Source organism: Gymnoscopelus braueri (genome assembly GCF_963280865.1).
Source record: "Gymnoscopelus braueri genome assembly, chromosome: 13".
Classification (NCBI taxonomy): Eukaryota; Metazoa; Chordata; class Actinopteri; order Myctophiformes; family Myctophidae; genus Gymnoscopelus; species Gymnoscopelus braueri.
This window is the reverse complement of record NC_137615.1, coordinates 30,557,776-30,576,588: the sequence shown is the minus strand read 5'-3', so window position 1 is coordinate 30,576,588 and position 18,813 is coordinate 30,557,776. Positions and strand designations below refer to the sequence as shown.

Below are 18,813 nucleotides of genomic sequence, written 5' to 3'. Positions count from 1 at the left end.
GTCTTGTTTTTTATGTCTCGTTCTTTTTTTGGGGGGGTTTTTTGTTTCATTTCTTTTTGTGTTGTACAACGTATGTTTGTGTGTACAAAAATTAATAAAAATTTCAAGTGATAAAAAAAAAAAAACTATAACACAACAACAACAATACACAGAGCACATATATGAATCGTTGTGTCATAGATCTGTTATAATGATAATTAGTCAAAACTTGAACTGGTAATCTCAATATGACCGTTTTAAACAATTGAAAAGATGTTATTGACCGAATATGAACAGGTAGATTGTTCCAGTCCGAAGGAGCTTTAAACCAAAGGATTTTTTGGAAACTGATCTTGGAACATAAAAAAAAAACGTGCGCAATGTCTCAGTTGATGTTTAGAAGTGAAATGATCCATATACTGTGGATAATTAAAATAAATACATTTAAAAATGAATTGTGACCAGTGCTCTGTAATTTTACTGTGGGAGATGGCAAGTTAAGATTTTCATACATGGTGCAATGATGAGTCATCTATGGACAGCCAAGAACAAATCTGCATAAACGGTTGTATATTGTATTGAGTGGAAAAAGGTTAGTTTTAGATGCAGTCTGATAGACTTCATCAGCATAATAGGTATGAGTTTCTTTCTGACTGTAAATGTAAAACATTTTCTGTTACGGTAGAGAACACTAACAGCCTACTTAAAGGGATACTTCACTTTCACATAAAATAAACATTAAAAATATATATTAAAAAAATGAAAGAAGTTATGGCAAAATAAAGGCCCCCTCACACATTAGTAGGACACTCTAATGCGTGAGGGGGCCATGAATTTTCCATTACTTTTTTCATTTATTTTTTATATATTTTTTAAATGTTTCCCCCCGCCGAAAGTGAAGTATCCCTTTAAGTAGATTTTCCTAACAATTATGAATGTGACATTCCAGTTAATTTCCGTTTTACCAGGAAGTGGTGGTAGAGACCCAAAACTCTGCCTACCCCCCATTGCATGAAATTGTAATTTGTCCCCCAACTTTTCAAGTGGCCATCAATCCACAGCAATCTTCATATTGAAACATACCCATGTAAAACTATGTAAACACAAAATTAACCATAAAACTAGAAAGGCGTGATTAAGGGAAATTGGAAGTGTTGTTGCCCCGACGCGAGTCGTGGGTTGCAGCCACCAGGACCTGAGGAATATGCTGGGAGGAAAAATGGAAGCACACAATTCCCGGGGGAAGCCGGTCGATTTGACATATGGCTTGTGTGTGTGCTGCCAAAACTGTGGTAGGAGTAGCGCGTCAAATATTTGGGGTAGCTATAAAAGTACTAGAAAGGTGCAATTTCAGGAAATTGTAAGTGTGGTTGCACCGAGGCGAGTTGTGGGCTCCTCCCACAAATTGAAAAAATAGGGAGCCTATAACGGACGTATGGTATGGACTATCAAAATCTATGTTTACCACATAGATGGGTTTCCGCGCGACGTCATCACAGAGCAGAGTGCGCAATCTGCGCATGCCTGGGGTAGAACGAACCGGAAGCGCCCTTCACTCTGTTATTGTGTTCGGGATTTAGATAGGCATAATGCTGCTATTATATAGCCTGGTAAACCCTCCCTCCGGAAATCTCAATTCCATTTGATTCCTGGAGTGAGTCTGGCATGAACCGCCTCTCTGCAATATTGGCTGTGTATGCCAAACGGACGCGCCTATCAGCGTCGTCGCTCATTGTTCTGTGATTGACAGCTTACGTTGGCCAATCAGGTGGCGAGTTCGAGTGAGCCCAAAACACGAACGGCAGCCATCTTTTTCATGTGCGGCCAATTCTCCGCTATTTTTTTACTTCAAAAAGCTCTCTAACTTCTATTTTGAGGCCCGGAATTTACTTATAAGATATCGTTTGGATAGAATTTAGTTGTTTAACTTCATATATGTGGTCAATTAATCATGACAAAGCCTATTTAAAAATAAAAATTTAGAGAACCGGTAGGGGCGGGCAGTGACACCATTTTATCCGAAAAAGGCAACCCATTTTGGGTATGGCTGTCTCAAAAGTCCCGTCGCGTCACATTAAGACTGGTGAACTGCTGATTGGCTGAAGGGGAAAAATTATCATTGGCTGAAGGGGTTGTCAGTCAACGGTATTACTCCCGCCCAACTCCAGCACAGCCAATATTGCAGATAGGCGGATCAGGCCAGACTCACTCCAGGAATCAAATGGAATTGAGATTTCCGGAGGGAGGGTTTACCAGGCTAGCTATTATAGGCATAATAGGCATAATGCTGCTATTATATACAAACAGATCCAACTTCCGACAAATCATTTTTATTGAGTAAAGAAGATATTACAAACTGCATAATTTAATCTACTTTCATTAAACCCGGTGAAGACCATTTCTTTTATGAATGTACATTTGACTAGAGCTGCTGCGGGTAATAGCGCCCTCTATAGGCTCACCCCTCCACTGCGCGCGCATCATCCTCTCATGTTTACAAACAGGAAACCCATCTATTGGTAGAGATCATGTGTTCCATTTTTTGTGAGATTTGGACAAAATATGTAGGGAGGAGGAGCACAAAGTGTATTTTGAAGAAAATTCTAAATGGCGAAAAATCTATACAGACGCAGAGACGCTTTTGCTGAACTGATGCCACTGGTATACTAATAACACCTTCTCAATAACACCTTTGCAGAGACTTTATTTGTTATATAACCAATCAATCCTATCCAGAGAAGATTCTAATCTGGACTATATGGAGGGGGCTCACAATTAAACTGGACTAAAGTCCAGACAGTACTGTCCCCAGATGATAAATTTAATGTGCAACACTGTTTTCTTACTCAACAGTAAACAAACCAACAGTACAGTACTATAATACATACTTATACTACAGTATAAGTTTATACAGGGTATCTGCACATTTCTAAAGTTACAATTTAATGACTTTTAAGACCCTTTTAATACCAAATTGGCCACATTCTTAAATATTATGTAAGAAAGAGGCGTTGTGAGCGTGTAGATTGTTTATATTCACAATATTAATCTGTGGAACCGAGTTAAACTAAATGAAATGCCTGAAGTGCTTGTCAGGGTGCGGAGGGGGGTCCCCAGTTCAAATATGATTATTTTGGGGGGTCACAGGCTCACGGCCTGAAAAGGTTGAGAACCACTGCTGTAGGCTAGGTTAGCGAGTCTATTATCTTGCACGAGTTTCATGGAATAATCCTGGCACTGACACAATGTACTGTAGATATTTGAGATTATACCGATCTTTAATAAAAGTTCAACTAACTGGAAGCAAGAGTGGGTTTGGTTTGATGAAACGTACCTCCTCTCTCCATCATCCACGGCCTTCACAGGCCTGGTTGAATCCACAGCCCTGACAACACATCGAGACAAATCTCCATAAATGGTGTTTGTTCCCCACCTAGTGGACAACTTAGGCAATATTACTGTCAGTCTGCAATTCCAGAATTAATCTTAGTTTAGGCCTACGTTATTATTCTGATTTCTGATTAACATAATATTATTGAATTAAATTATAATAATCTAATATAATAATTATGAGTCTGATGTATCCACACTATAGTAAGTGGAAACGCCACATTCTTTTTGAAACTTTAATCAGAAGTTGGCTCTTTAGCTCTTTAGCTCTTTTAACTAAATGGACCCGTTTCATGTTACGCTCTCGAGAGTTAAACCATAGTTAAAGTTAAACATCTGCATTAATAATTTACACTCACACACTTTAGTCTACACTCTTCTTGTAAGAAGTCTTTTGATCAACGTGTGCCTGTTATTATCTCTCCTAAATGGTAGCAACATCAATATAGCATGGAATTGTGGACAAAATATTCTACATTTTGGGTCTGAGAGGCTAAATCTCATCACGTGGTACGTGGCTCAAATGCCGAATAAATAATGGACCTTGATATAAAAAAGGGTTGAAAATAATACCTGGAACGCATCTGTGTCACTTTAGATTTCTTTGGCTATTCAAAAATAGCAGATATACAAGCTCATAGCGCGGCACCGAGTGCCGCGCTACGAGCTTGTAGATCTGCTATTTTTGAAAAATGTTGAAAAAATATTTTTTAATATTTAAAAAAAAAAACTGTTAGGATTTAGATTTTTTTAAAGAATTGCCTCAGGTCTTAATGGGTTAAATGACCACTGAGGATTGTACTGCTGTGTGTTTAGCGGAACAGGTGCAGCAGCGGCACCATGCTGCGTTGATGATCACATGCATGATGATGACGAGTCGTTGCTGGTGGAAACAGCTGGTGATTTCTGTCAACCAACAGTTTGGAGAACAGCAGCTGAGGCTGACTGAGCGGAGGACGAACGAATAAAAGAAAAGTTTACATTTTGAATTTGACTAGTCGTCTCATTTAACATATTATTGCCTTGAAACCTCTGCTGTACTGTACTGCCCTGTGTGGGGGGAGTAGGAGGAGGAGGTGGGCACGCGGCAGCACGCGCCGGTGTTTCATTAAATGTCATTTTGTTTAACAGTTTTCAGCAGCAGCAGCAGCAGCAGCGCGAGGCGAGCCCCCGTTGGCTTTAAAAGGAACCGGATGCTAACGCCGGAGCTAACGAGCTAACCTGCCCGTGGCTGCCTGTCAGCCAGTCGCACGTCAAGTGCGTAGATAGTATAATACAACATTTATTCCTTGTTGTCAGCGCTCGTGAGTCAGCCGCATAGTTTCGTGTTACTTTCGACCGGCCGACATGGCTCACATTCACTATAAATTCTCGTCCAAACTCCAATACGACACGGTGGTGTTTGACGGCCTGCACATCACACTGAGAGAGCTGAAGAGACAGATCATGGGCAGGGAGAAACTCAAGCCCGGGGACTGCGACCTGCAGATCACCAACGCACAGACCAAAGAAGGTATAAGTGTGTTACGTGTTATGGTAACGTTTCTGTAACGTTACCTTTTTGTTGTTAAGGATGACACAGAATGTTGAAATGTGTTATATTTAGCTATATACATAATAGGCCTACTTATGTTCTGCAACTTTTTTTAATAGCTCTGTGGGTCATCCACGTAGTATTTTCTTTTTATTATTAGTTGTCATACATATATTTTTTAAATCCTACATATAACCTTTAAAACACGTGGTGTAGCTTGACAGCTGTCTAGTCTAGCTGGCTGCCAACGTCACCGCGCTGGGGTCGAGGGGGGGTGTGGGCTGGGGGGGGGGGGGGGGGTTGATGATGATGATGGCAGCAACTTCTGTAGAAGTGTCACCTCAGGACAATGAACCTCATGAATGGACAGAATTCCTGTTGCATTACCTACCTACCACCGGAGCAGCTTCTTACATGCTGTTCATGATCTGAACTATGTTCCTGGTCATGAATTACCTGCACTGCTAAACAAACAGTAGCCTACAATCATCAGTAGGCTCACTAGGCTGTCATAGGAAAACCCAACGATTTTCTACCTAAATGATCACTTTGTTCTTCCTGATTAAATACGTTATTAACCCATTAAGAGAAGACCTGAGGCTGATTCTAAAATTGTCTTCTAAATCTTAACAGTTTTCTGAAAAACTTATGTGAATGAATGTATGAATTATTTTATCAAGTGTCATGCCACCTGGCCCATCCCTCATTGGATTATATGACACCTTTTCAGACATAGTTACAACATTTAAAAGTATTTTTTTTGATACACTGGTTAGCTGATCATATACAACATAGATACTGACAGAACAAAACAAACCATATAGGTACATATCCCCTACATATCACTGTGGTGTTGTAACCTTTTCATGTCAAGGACCCCCAAAATTATGTATTCTGCCGCGGACCCCCATCTCAAAATATATTTTTCCAGGAACCCCCAGAAGCAAAGATTTGAGTAAAAAATGTTCGCTTTAAAAATACATATATTCAAAGATTTGCACACATTTTCAAGACTTTAAAAAAATAGCAGATTTGTGCCGCGCTATGAGCTTGTATATCTGTTATTTTAGAATAGCCAAAGTATAAATGAATGCTTAAAGTGGTTACGCGGATGCTTTCCCCGTTTTAATGGGTTAACAAATTGCAAACAGTACAGCAATTACAATTATGCAATGCTCAAATGATAACACAAAAAGCCCTGGGAGCTTATTTCCATTGTGGTCAATATGCTGTAATGGTGTAGTCTGATGTGATGAGATCAGTTATGTAGTGTTGCAAAGAAATACATAGAAATCCTAGGGTGTGTTTTGCCACACTATATTGGTGATCTCCTCACGTGATCAGAACGGTGGGATTTTGATTGAAAATCAAGTGAAGTTTTCCTTCAATTTAATTGAGAGTACAAATTTACATTTGTGCTCTTTACACGAGTTACACGTGCATAAATGAACACATTCTACTGTGTAGCCTATGTATGAAAACGAATGGGGAAAGATTTTGTCTTTTTGTTTTTTAAGCGATGGGATGTTTTCACATGTTCTATGCACAGAATCTATCAGTGAAGACGCCTGTGTCATTTCGATGACATGAGCACAGAGGAAATTGCACCACTTCCACGGTAATTGTTCACGGGTGATAAAATCACCGTAACCCATTAAAACCGGGGGAAAGCATCTTTGTCATTTTAGATTTTAGCCATATTTTATGCTTTTGCTATTCAAGAATAGCAAATCTACAAGCTCATAGCGCGGCACGAGACTTGTAGATCTGCTATTTCTTTTAAATCATGAACATTTGTCTTTCAATATATATATATATATATATATATATTATTTTTTTTAAAGCAAACATTCAACTCAAATTTTTGCTTTGGGAGGTCCCTGGAACAAAATAGTTTGAGATGGGGTGTCCGCGGCCAAATACATATGTTTTGGGGTCCTCGACATGAGAAAGTTTGAGAACCACTGATATACGTTTTTTCAGTTAACTGTCAGGATTCAGAAGACATTTTGTAGAATCGGCCTCAGGTCTTAATGGGTTAAAGTGTTGCAGCATCCTGTAGATAAGATCTAACACTTAAGTGATGTGACACGTTACCACACCATCCTCAGCATTATGGATCTGTGTACAAATCTATCTCTATCTATGGCTCTCTCTCTCTCTCATTTCTCTTGCTCATCAGAGTACACAGATGACGATGCCCCCATTTCAAAGAACTCTTCTGTCATCATCCGGAGAATTCCCATGGGGGGAGTCAAGTCCTCTAGTGGCAAGACATATACCATACCGTAAGTCAAATATAGTGGGACTGGGACAGACATTTTGAAAATTAAAGAACAGAATCAGAGTATTGTATTTGTAGACATCAAATTGAAGATCTAATTAAAGCTTTGGTAATGAAAACATTTGACTTTACCATAAAGGAGGGAACATTGAAATATCACTCCTACAAAGGCACTGTTTCTGGATTCACAACACTTAAAAGTCCTGTATGGTATAAATGAAGACTCCCTTTTCTATAAGCGTTTGCCATGCTTTGAGTGTATTCGTTTGGCATCTAGAGGTAGACTCTGGTATGTGAACGGTGAGGAACATTCAGGTATTGTGAATACCTGAATGGTATTGGATTTTTTATAGTTTTGAATGTTGCTTGCACAATCTTTTATAGACCCCTTGGGGACTCCAGTCAACTAGGATTTATTTAAGTGGTTAAGCTGCTGTACGTTATCTCCATTAGTTTGATCATTTGTTTTCCATTTTCTACTGAAGACAACCTCATACATCTGATCCTGGGCATACATGAGAATAGTAGTGATTCTAAATATGTCCCATCATGTTTCACATATTAACACATTGATTGCCAAGATCAAGTATACTTGTTCTTTCAACAAAAAAAAACCAAAGACCAAGGAGATATGATTTTTTGAAGATCTAGACTCCTATCCACTTCCTTGTTAACTTAAAACTTAAAAATTCTGTATCTCGGCTCCTGTATCTCAATGGAAAAATCTCTGGCAATAAACTGCAAAAAATCTGAAATAATTCTGGCAGTCAAGTGAAACCCTACATGTTTTCCTTGTGAATCAGTCGAAATGTTCAGTTATTCAAATGAACAGATGTTGGACCACAGCTCTCAGCCACCTGCACAGGGCGGTCGGTGTCGTGTTCCCATTTCTGTTTCTCAATTTACAATTTAGGCATTTAGCAGTCGCTCTTATCCAGAGTGACTTACACGTGGGAGATTAGAGTAAATAATGGCATGAAGCCTAACAAATGACAGGGTTAAAGCCCTGTTATACTTCGTTGTGCGTGGGTGTCACGTAACAAAAATAGCCGATCTATCGTACAAACCCTTAACGCGTCACAAGTTTGTAGATCTGTGAGCTTGTAGATGAAGTCAGGCTTAAATGGTGACACAAAGAAAACCATTTAGTGCTTCAAAGAAACTAGGATACCAGGTGGTCAAACCACCAAATCTAAATAACATTCTTAGCATTTGAGGTCAAGCAAAAACAAATTTAACAAAGCACGTGAACAAGTAACCAACATACTGTATATCCGCATAGTATAACTAGCATTTATCACCTGAACTCCAACTAAGCTTGTGGAATTTGTTTCAGTAACCACTGTGACTCTTATTGTACATGACAAATGCAAGTGTTATACTGTACGTATCAGTATTAGATTCAAGTAAAGACATGTAACCCACATGCATGTTCATAGGTCAACATTCCTAACAGTGGAAAAGCCTATTTTATCTCTTTCAAGCGTAAACTTGTTCCATGTTAATTTTATTTTACCTTTCCAGGCTTTCGCATTGGAATTTCAAAGATGAAATACAGTTGTTCCATCACCCTTTACAAGAAAGGAGGAAGATGTATTCCTAAATGTACTGTATGTAATTATGAACAAGGATTAATCAGAATTCATATACGTGTGGGCTTAGGTAGTGAAGACAATAGGGAACTGATATCCTTCATTGTACAAACTCATTCAGCATTCTTAAGTGTGGGGAAGGATGAGAGCTAAAGAGTGCTGTAGGAACATAATCCAGACAGCCCCATAACAAAATTGTGTGTGTGTGAGTGTATTTACTGATAAGAGAATTGATAGAGACCCAGATAACTGGACAGGGTTGATTAGGTATAAAATAGTATATGTGGGTCATAAGCGCCCTACTTCCGTATTCACTGCCACTTGCTTTGCCAGGGGACCTGATTATGCTTATTACAATGGATACAGGGATCTGCATGGCATGCAGAACCATTCCGCATCTAACAAATTCATCACACAGACTGAGGCCCCCATGGATGGAGTACTTCCTCTTCACCGCTTGACACAGAAGCACGGCATAGCCATGAATGGAAACGTCCGTTCTATACTTTTCTATTTGCTTTGGGGCTGATCCTACCCCACTGTGTGTCCCTAGGGTTTGATTTGCTGCGGTTGGGGGGGAGGGGGGGCATTTGGTGTCCATGCCTCTGCTTTTGGTGTCCATCTCTGGTAATTCATATTTATCGTTGGTGGGGATATGCCTGTTTGTTTTTCCCTGCTTCCATAAGTATGTGGTTAAGAAAATACCCCCCCTTCCGTTTTCTTTTTTCTACAAATCGAACCCCGTTTGTCCCCGTTTCCAATAAACAAGTAGTACTTCTGTTGACATACAATATAATAACCTTCAGCTCCATGTCAACTTTTGGCCTTTAGAATAGAGTTGGTTTTCCTTAAAGGACAATATTCAATACATTCATACAAAGAAAGCCCACAGGGACAAGACTTGTAGCCAGAAACGAAATGATGTGGAGATTGATGATACTGCAGTTAATTCCCAAGCCCTCTACATGGAAGTGGTACAAAATGTTTTACATGACGTTGAGGTGACCTTCCAGGAATACAATCGATGAATAGCCAAGAATATGCTGTCTTTCAAAATGAGGTGAAATTTAAAGGCCTAACATCTTCACCTGCTGTCTAGGTGTGAAACTCATGGGGACAACTCTGACTAATCATTGTTTCTCATTGTGTTTCAGTGCCCGTTCAGACCACCACCACCAAGCCTTCAGAGCCTCCAAAGCAGTATGTAACCAAACCCCTACCCACCCCACCTCCTCTCTTACAGCACACACTGCCAACACCACTACAACACCTGTTGTTAAAACGTGTGCTCAGTTCCATTTACTTCCAAAATGTCAAATTGCCAGACCTTGACTCCAAGAAATGCAAATGTATCTTGTCATAGCCCAAAGATAGACAATTGAACCAATTATTCCCCTACAAAAGACACGTTCTGAGGTGCTGAAGTATGGAGATGGCACTGCTTGGCGTAATGTAATATTCCAACTTTTAACATTAAAATAACGAATAATAATGAGGAACTCTGCTACCGTCTGTTAATGTTTCAAGGCTTGGTTTCATCTCTGAGCTTTTTATTCTGGGTTGAGTTATATTTCATATTGAAATCCTTTTAAAAAAGACTCATCATGTACACTACAGTTACACCATCTGTGATCGCTCATTTGGACCAGGGGGGATGGAGTGTAAACTGTAGTGTTCAGATTAAAAGAACACATTTTCAGCAGAAGCTGCTTTCAGCTGAACAACACAAATGTCTGGGGATTTTGTTTTCTTGTTTTTTTTTGTTTGTTTTTTTAACAATTAATACATTGTGTGCAAAGTGTTCATTCTCCCTCATTAGTCAGCTGTTCATTCAACAGGTCTGTGCTGTTATTATGTAACAGTGGGAGACTGGGCCACTGTACAAGATTTCTCCCTGTGAGTGCTGATAACCGATTGGGTGGAACAACCCATATCACATTGTCATGTTTGACACAGATGAGCTATGAGAACTGATAAACCAACTGTCTTTAGAGTGCCAAGTCAGCAGACAGTCAGGTTCATTCGGGTGTACAAGGCTTATCACCACTTGCTCATGTCTCAACATGAGAGCAACTTTTACAGACTTGCTAACTTTGCAGATGGAGTGCAGAGGTTGTCTTATTTCTCTAATCTTGTAGGTCTTTGGTTGTTTTGTATTGAAATGCACTCTTGCTAAAAGTGCTACTCAAAAGAAGGTTCTATGGAACCATAAAAACGGTTCTCTTAGAATCCTATACAATGAACTAATCTTAGTTCTCGTCAAAAAAGAACCATCTGCCTCATTTCTTGACTATTATGAATCTATTGAGTTGTTGGACAGTACATACCTTCGTATATAATTCTTTCAAACCAATGCAATCCTTTCTTTATTACTTATTGAGCAATGTGTTAGACTTTTGATATGTGGATACCCTTACACAGCGAGAGTCAAAATGTCTTCCATCCTGGAGATGCCAATTGTCAGTCAAGATTCACAAAGCTTGATTGTCCAGTATTGACGCACAGTAAAATTCTCAGTTAAATTAACATTTCACTGTGTAGATGACGTGCTTCATTATGTAAACTACAATCCAGGAATTATTTTGATGAATCAAATGTAAGCAATCTGTATGGTAGCGTGTGTTAATACACTATACTGTAGCAAGCACATCTGCCGTGGTTGGAGGCGAGTCATATTTAACCCATTAAGACCTGAGGCCGATTCTACAAATGCATTCTAAATCAGTAGTTATCAAACTTTTTCGTGCCAAGGACCCCCATCTGAAAATGTTTTGTGCCAGGGACCCCCAGAAGAGATTTTTTGAAAAATATCTAAAATGGCTGATGTACAAGCTGGCAGCGCGAATAGCCAACCCTAAAATGACAGATGCGTTCCCGGTTTTAATGGGTTAATTGGTGGAGGGGAATTTGTCAAAGTGACGCAAATGATATTACTGAACACACCTTATAGCCTTTTTAGGGGGTTTATGTTTGTTTTTAACGACTTAAAAGACATTAGTGTAATCATTTAGTTGTAGTGCCATCTTTTATGTAAAAACCAGATGGTTCAAAGTCAATGTTCTCTCACTAAAGCCGTGGCACTGTAGAAGTATGATAAATGCACAGGGACTTCTCGCAAGTTCACCTCCCACACGTGTAAAATGCAGTGCACAGTATTTAATGCGGAAGCTGTTCATAGAAGCATGGTGGCGGCCAAACGGGCACTAGGCATTCAAGCAAAAACCTAACAATCTGTGTGTTTGAACAAATGTGTTTTTGTAAGGACAGGAGGGGTCAGAACATCTGTCGCTGTGTGCTTATGTTTTAACGCTGGAGGTCCTGTAACAGGACTGACTTTTCACTTTCCTTATTGTCTCCGCCAGGCCTGAAAGGCATGGCCGTTTTGCACCCTGTCCGTGTGTCCGTCCTTCCGTCTGAACAGCTAATCTCCCGCACCGTAGGCCCCATTGCAGCAAAACTGTGCACAGACAGTCCCTGGGTGCCAGAGCAGAACCTCTGCCCCAAATTCTTCACATGGGCCTGTTATAGCGCCACCAGGAGGCCGATGTTTGCAAAACACATTTAGTAATTGTATTTCTACCCGAGTACAGAAAGTCAGTACTTTTCCCATCTCTGCTGGATATCAAGAGCGTCTACACATTCTTTCAACTCCACACAATTTTTTCCTGATGTGCTGTATAGTGAGTAGAGGCTGTCAAGAAATGATTTGAAATTATTTAACGCTCCCATCTCTTTAACGACATCATTGACAGCGAGCTCTAGTCTGTGTGCGCAGCAATGCCATCCTATGATGAAATATTTCCTTCAGTCGTGCCACAACCCCACTTTTGCGCCCAAACACGCAAATTGCTACACAGTATCTCGATAGTCATTAAACAAAACAGGAAAATGAAATGTTTCAAATCAGCCTCATGATGGCGCTATAACAACCCGATTCGTGTTTTTACCTATAACTGCACCGATCTGTGTAAAACTTTGTATGCATTTTTGCATCTGCATTTTATAGCGCCACCAGTAGGCCGACTTAAGTAAAAAAAAAAGGGATAATACTCCTTCAGATTTCATCCAAATTTCACGCAAATTGGTACACATAATCTGTATAGTCATGTGATCAAGACGGGTCTGTTGATTTTTTTTATATTCCATCCTGATTTGCTAAGATTGACATCTAAAGTTTGCAGGAGTGGCCCGTTTTGAACAAAAAATGCAGAAGCCGCAAATCATGAACGCAGCTCTGATTGCGGTAAAACTTTGCCCGCACATTCGCACTACGTTGAGGAACAAATGCCACCCTTTTAAGATTGCCCTATTACCCTATTATTTTGCTTTTTTTTTTTTTTATATTACTCCTACAAATTTTTTCCAAACATCATGCAAATTGGTACACATTATAGTCAAGTGATCAAGACTATTCCTTACGATTTTTCATATTTCATCCGAATTCCGAACATTGCTGCCCCACAATAACCTACCTGACCTGGTGGAGACCTGTGCTCCGAGGAGCACTTTTTCTAGTTAAGATTATAATGCTTTTGGACACAATTTATTTCCAATGAAAATGCACATCTGTGTGCGATATGTAATGATTGCTGCATCGGTGAAACTTATTTTCTTTTCTTTTTATCCTTAATTCAAACAGGTGAATGATCACACCGCCTCAACATCCCTGGCTATTCTGTCAAAGGTATACTCTTCATTTTCTTTCCTAATTGAATTCGAACATAGTTGTTATGGGAATAGGTTCCCTTTTGGATCCAATCACAGCCATTCTCCTTTTCCTACTACACTCAAAGCACAACCCTCAGTGTTAGTTTTACCACTTAAACCTGATATACTTTGTTGACCCCTCTACAACGAATCTCTTAGCCAAAAATAGACGATTTAAACGAGTTGTGAGCTTGTAGATCTGCTATTTTCGCAGAATGTTCACCTATTTTAGCTGAATGTTTGCCTATGATGACATGCCCAGAATAGGGACACTAGGGTTCATGGTTAACTGCGTGGTAACACATTTTAGGCGCTTATATTATTACTAAACTACAGTATGTGTGCGTTTCCTAGTACAACTTAATCAATTTGGTATGTTCACACTGTACTGTTAGTCCAATATTGTTCATTTTAACTGTTCATGTGTTAAATCTGAAAAGCTATACACTAGATTTTGTATTGTGTTTTCTTCTCGGTGTCAGAAACTGTAGACCTTTTTTTAAATGAGCTCTAGTTGAAATGTTATGGATGTAAAAGAAAAAAAGAATAAGAAATCTATTCTGTTGTCAAAGGTCATTAGTGGACATGTCAACCTCAGCTTGACCCTTGACATATTGTATGTTTGCTTGTAGGAGTGGGCTCTAAAAGGCTCCTTTGTACATGAAAACGGCTTGTGTTTTTCCAAAGATTGTTTTGCTTTCTCTGTTATGTGTATGTACTTTCTTTTTTGTCAATAAAACTTGGAAAATGTTTTTAGAACCTGTGTGGACTGATCTCATATCTGATCTCATAACAACCAAGGATTCCCTCCTCTAATCACTGAATCAACCTCAGACCTCAGTTTCATAGTGTTGGCTATAAGTTATTCATTTTAATTCGAACATACTTGGTTAGCTTGATTTGCTATTACAAGTCATCATGCTTTTAAAGTTAATTAAGTTACTTCATTGTGTGAGAAATACCAAAGGCCATGAATTGCTACTATTAATTTTGAAATCCTCTTATTTGTTGCTATTATCCACTTAAACTCTATACACTTCATTGACCAGAGTCCCCCAGGGGTCTAATACTTGGCCACTCCTTTTTTTTCCTCTCTACACCAAAAAATATTTGGTGAAAAGAGCCAATCATGTAGACTGACTCTTTCAAGTTTAGGTTTCCGTTGATCCTAGAAGCACCTACGTTTTTAACTCAACTTTATCTCCATTGAGCACCTGGTTGTTCTCTCTCTCTCTCACCATGTAGACTGACTACTTTGACCAAATGTTTGCCCCCGAATAGGGAAGCTGGAGTTAATGTCGTTATAATGGTAGATCTGGACTTTTGACATGATTGATTGTCCTCTAGATGGAGGTTGGGTAGCAGAAGCAACCAGCCAGATGATGGTCAATGTGGATTGGTTGACTGGGGAATGTACTGTATTGTACTACAGTAGATGCTTTGCAGGCTGTCTGCCTGTTTTTTCAAATCGTTTTTTTCTCATCAGAAAGGCAGGAAACAAACAAGCCTTATTTTATGGGTAAAGTGAGATGTCTTCTCTGCCAGTAGTTATCTGTCGTAAGGCATTGTCTGACCCTCCAGTACAACCAACACACAGTGTTCTTTGTTCGACTGTCATCTAGCAAAAGAACTGCCAAGGCGTGTACTGTGTGTGTGTGTGTGTGTGTGTGTGTGTGTGTGTGTGTCAGCCATTGTTTTATTATATTTATGACCATGGACGTAGGCCCTTTTGACGTTTGTGTAACGTATGCATACGTGTGTGTGTGTGTGTGTGTGTAGACCGCTAATTTGGTAGAGGCTGATGGGTCAGAGGACGACAAGATCAGAGCCATGATGTTTCAGTCCAACCACGACTACGACCCCATGAAGTGAGTTCAAATCAAGACCCTGTGACCTTTAAACCCTGACACTCCACATCATTAAGTTCAGTCCTTTATCTTACACCCTTCTCCTTTGTTTTAATTTCTTTGCCATCCTTCTCTTTGTCTTTCTTAATCTGTTCCTCTCTCTCTCTATCTGTCTGTCTCTGTATCTCCATGTCTAGTTATGTTAATAAGAAGGGGCTTACTCTGCCTCCTGCCAGCTACACCTGTTTTCGCTGTGGGAAGAACGGACACCACATCAGGAACTGTCCCACCAACGGGGTGAGATGGAGACTTGTCATACACTGTTAAACTCACCTGCATCCATGTAGTTGTATATGTACGTTGGAAACCAGTTGCAATAAAACATCTGTGTGTGTGTGTGTGTGGCATCAGGATAAAACATTTGAGGCAACTCCCAAGATAAGAAAAAGTACAGGCATCCCTCGTTCCTTCATGGTGGAAGTGGACGACCCCAGTATGAGAGGAGCCATGCTCACCAGCTGTGGACGCTATGCTATCAACCCTATAGACGCGTGAGTACGGGTTACAGACTAGACTGTGTGTGTGTGTAACTCCCCTTCAGACATGTAGCAGAGATTTCCATAATGCAGGCTAAAGATCATTTGAGTTGTGTTTGTGTATGTGCATTGTTTTGTGGGTATTGTGTGTACAGTATGTACTTTCTGTGTGTGGTCCTGCCTATATATGGAAGTATCAGTTTGTTTATGGTTATGACTGAGTCATAGTGACATGCCTTTATGGGCGTATTGGGTTTGTTCATGGTTATGACTGAGTCAGAGTGACATGGCCGTGGTCCTGCCTATATGTGGGCGTATCGGCTTTGTTTATGGTTACATCTGAGTCAGAGTGACGTGGCCGTGGTCCGCCGGCCGGCCCTCCCAGTAGCCAATTTTAATATAGGATTGTGTATGTTGTGTGTAATTTCTAATTTTTTTGTGTGTGTGTTTGCTGCGTAGTCAGGCATATGCTGTGGGGAAGAAGGAGAGGCCTCCATTTGTCCCCCAGCTGCCGACTGAGTGTGAGGAAGAAAAGGACGAAGGAGAACCTATCCCAGATGAGCTGCTGTGTCTGATCTGTAAGGAGACGCTGACCGACGCCGTGGTCAGTCCCTGCTGTGAGAACAGCTACTGTGATGAATGTGAGTCTGACGCACCCCCCCCCCACACACACACACACAGATTCTTCAAAACTGTCTACGCTACCTATTCTCACCCCTCTATCTCTCTCCAACCCCCCAGGTATCCGTACCGCCTTGCTGGAGTCTGATGAGCATGTGTGCCCCACATGTGGCCAATCGGATGTCTCCCCTGATTCCCTCATAGCCAATAAGTTTCTTCGACAGGTGAGCGAGAGATGGGTGGATAGTTGGATGGTTGGCTGGAATCGTAAATGGGAGGGTGCTTGGAAGAAAGCGGGGTGCAAAATTGACACCCACAAAGAGCCAAACATGGGCAAAAAATCATACTCATCGAACAATCACGGCATAATGATGTGAATCAAATCGAGGTGAGCTTGTATATTAACACCGTTTATCACCTACTGTAGGACTGATATGGCAGCTGACCGATCAATCCTAGCTAAAGTCATGTATTCTCTAAGGGTTATACAGCACCTGGGGCAAGGTAGGCTCAACTGGCACTGCAAGCAGGCTCTCTGCTTGACCATCTAGAGCTTTGGTCGTGGTGCTCATCAAGATAAGATCGAAGAATCTCACCATGTCAACTATGGACAAAACTTGACTGCTAAACCTGGCTGCTTCAGATAATGTGGTAGAATTAATGGCCAAGGAGACACTGCAGTTTATCTGTATACAAAGGAACAGTTAACAGAATTACTGCATGATGGCGAAACTGGCAGCCAGCAGTTCATTCACTACTACTACTACTACTACTACTACTACTACAACAAAGTACATTGTGGGGATATCCCAACAGAGCTACTGTACCTTTTCCCCGGGGAACCTTTCCACAGCGGTACATGGAATCTTGGATGTTAATCAAGTTGCTAAATCTACACAGCAGCTGTGACAGTTTGATTCTAGTAGTGAGGACTAAAATCCAATTTATACTCCATAGTGCGATGGTGTTGCTTGCTGAAAAGAACTGATGTGGATAGATAGATAGATTTTTATTATAGTGTCCTGCACCACAAGATGCACAGGCTTATAAGACACTCCATTACTACAAAATGTACATACACCAAGATACACCACATACAGAATACATAAACATATTGATTGTCCAGGCTGTGAGTTACGGATACATCGTTCTCCAGTCCAACGCAACTGCCATGCCTGTCTCTATGAATTTTCCTAAAACAAAAACTTCCTTATTGAACAATTTTTTTTTCAAATAAAGAATTTCTTACATCATTGTACAGTGGACAAAGAAAAACAAAATGAAACTCATCCTCCACAACTCCCAGGTCACAAAGAACACACAATCGCTGCTCCTCAGGAATGCCAGTATACTACCCACCTCAACTGCCAGAGGTAATGCACCAGAATGCACCAGGGACCTCTGTCCTCTCTTTGACCCATTCAATGCGGGAACGCATCTGTGTCATTTCAAATTTCTTTGGCTATTAAAAAAATTGCAGATATACTTGAACAATGAAAACATTTCAAGGATCCCCAAAATGTATGTATTTGGCCCGCGGACCCCCCCAACTCAAATTTTTTTTTGTTCCAGGGACCCCCCCTTGAAGCAGCAAAGTTTTGAGTTACAAATGTTCGCTCAAAGATTTGCTTGTATATCTGCTGTTTTTGAATAGCCCAAGGTATAAAATAATGGTTATGGCTAATAATCTAAAATGACACAGATGTGTTCCCGGATTGAATGGCTTAAATTAAATGCAACATAAGGTTCAGTGGTATAGTCCTCTTTGAATTGAACCTAATTTCTTAACTTTGCTTGTTTCCAAATGTCCACCCTCCATTGCTCCTGATGTAACATTGACAATTTATGTTTGACCGTTTTCATATTACAATGAAGGTTATTCATAAAATATACATTTAAATCAGAAAGTGAAAAAAATTGAAGAGACCTTTTAGCCATGGATGATTACATCTTCTATTCCAATTAAATATAGTTTTCGTAACCCTCTCTTCTGGCAGTTGGGTAAGGTGGTTCCACACACAGTCTGATCATTTCACATCTCTGCCTTATCAGGTAGCTTTCCCAACCTGTCCCCTTCAATGGCCAACTTAGTGGTATGTATGATGTACTGCAAAAAGCTATATTACGCATTGTTAGCTTATACCTGTTCTTTTTGGCAACTGGCACTCTCACACAATAGAGTATGAATTCAGCAGAGGTAAGGCGAGTTTATTTGTATAGCACATTTAAACAAAAACGGCAATTCAAAGATTACACTTAGAATTTTATTGTTTAACTATGTTGGTTTGTGTTCTAATTCATATCGTAATATATCAGTAAGAAG

General features: G+C 40.1%; 1 protein-coding gene across 1 annotated transcript in view; it reads left to right on the top strand.

The window, feature by feature from the left end:
* The first annotated feature begins 4,324 nt into the window (after positions 1-4,324).
* LOC308099506 (uncharacterized protein) overlaps positions 4,325-18,813 on the top strand; it is a 31,401-nt gene continuing 16,912 nt past the window's right edge. Inside the window, exons 1-9 of the mRNA XM_080448250.1 lie at positions 4,325-4,882; positions 7,086-7,191; positions 9,934-9,979; positions 13,419-13,463; positions 15,266-15,354; positions 15,531-15,630; positions 15,745-15,884; positions 16,329-16,510; positions 16,611-16,714. Coding sequence (XP_080304376.1) covers positions 4,717-4,882; positions 7,086-7,191; positions 9,934-9,979; positions 13,419-13,463; positions 15,266-15,354; positions 15,531-15,630; positions 15,745-15,884; positions 16,329-16,510; positions 16,611-16,714 — 978 coding nt within the window. The 5' untranslated portion in view covers positions 4,325-4,716. The remainder of the gene's footprint in view (positions 4,883-7,085; positions 7,192-9,933; positions 9,980-13,418; positions 13,464-15,265; positions 15,355-15,530; positions 15,631-15,744; positions 15,885-16,328; positions 16,511-16,610; positions 16,715-18,813) is intronic.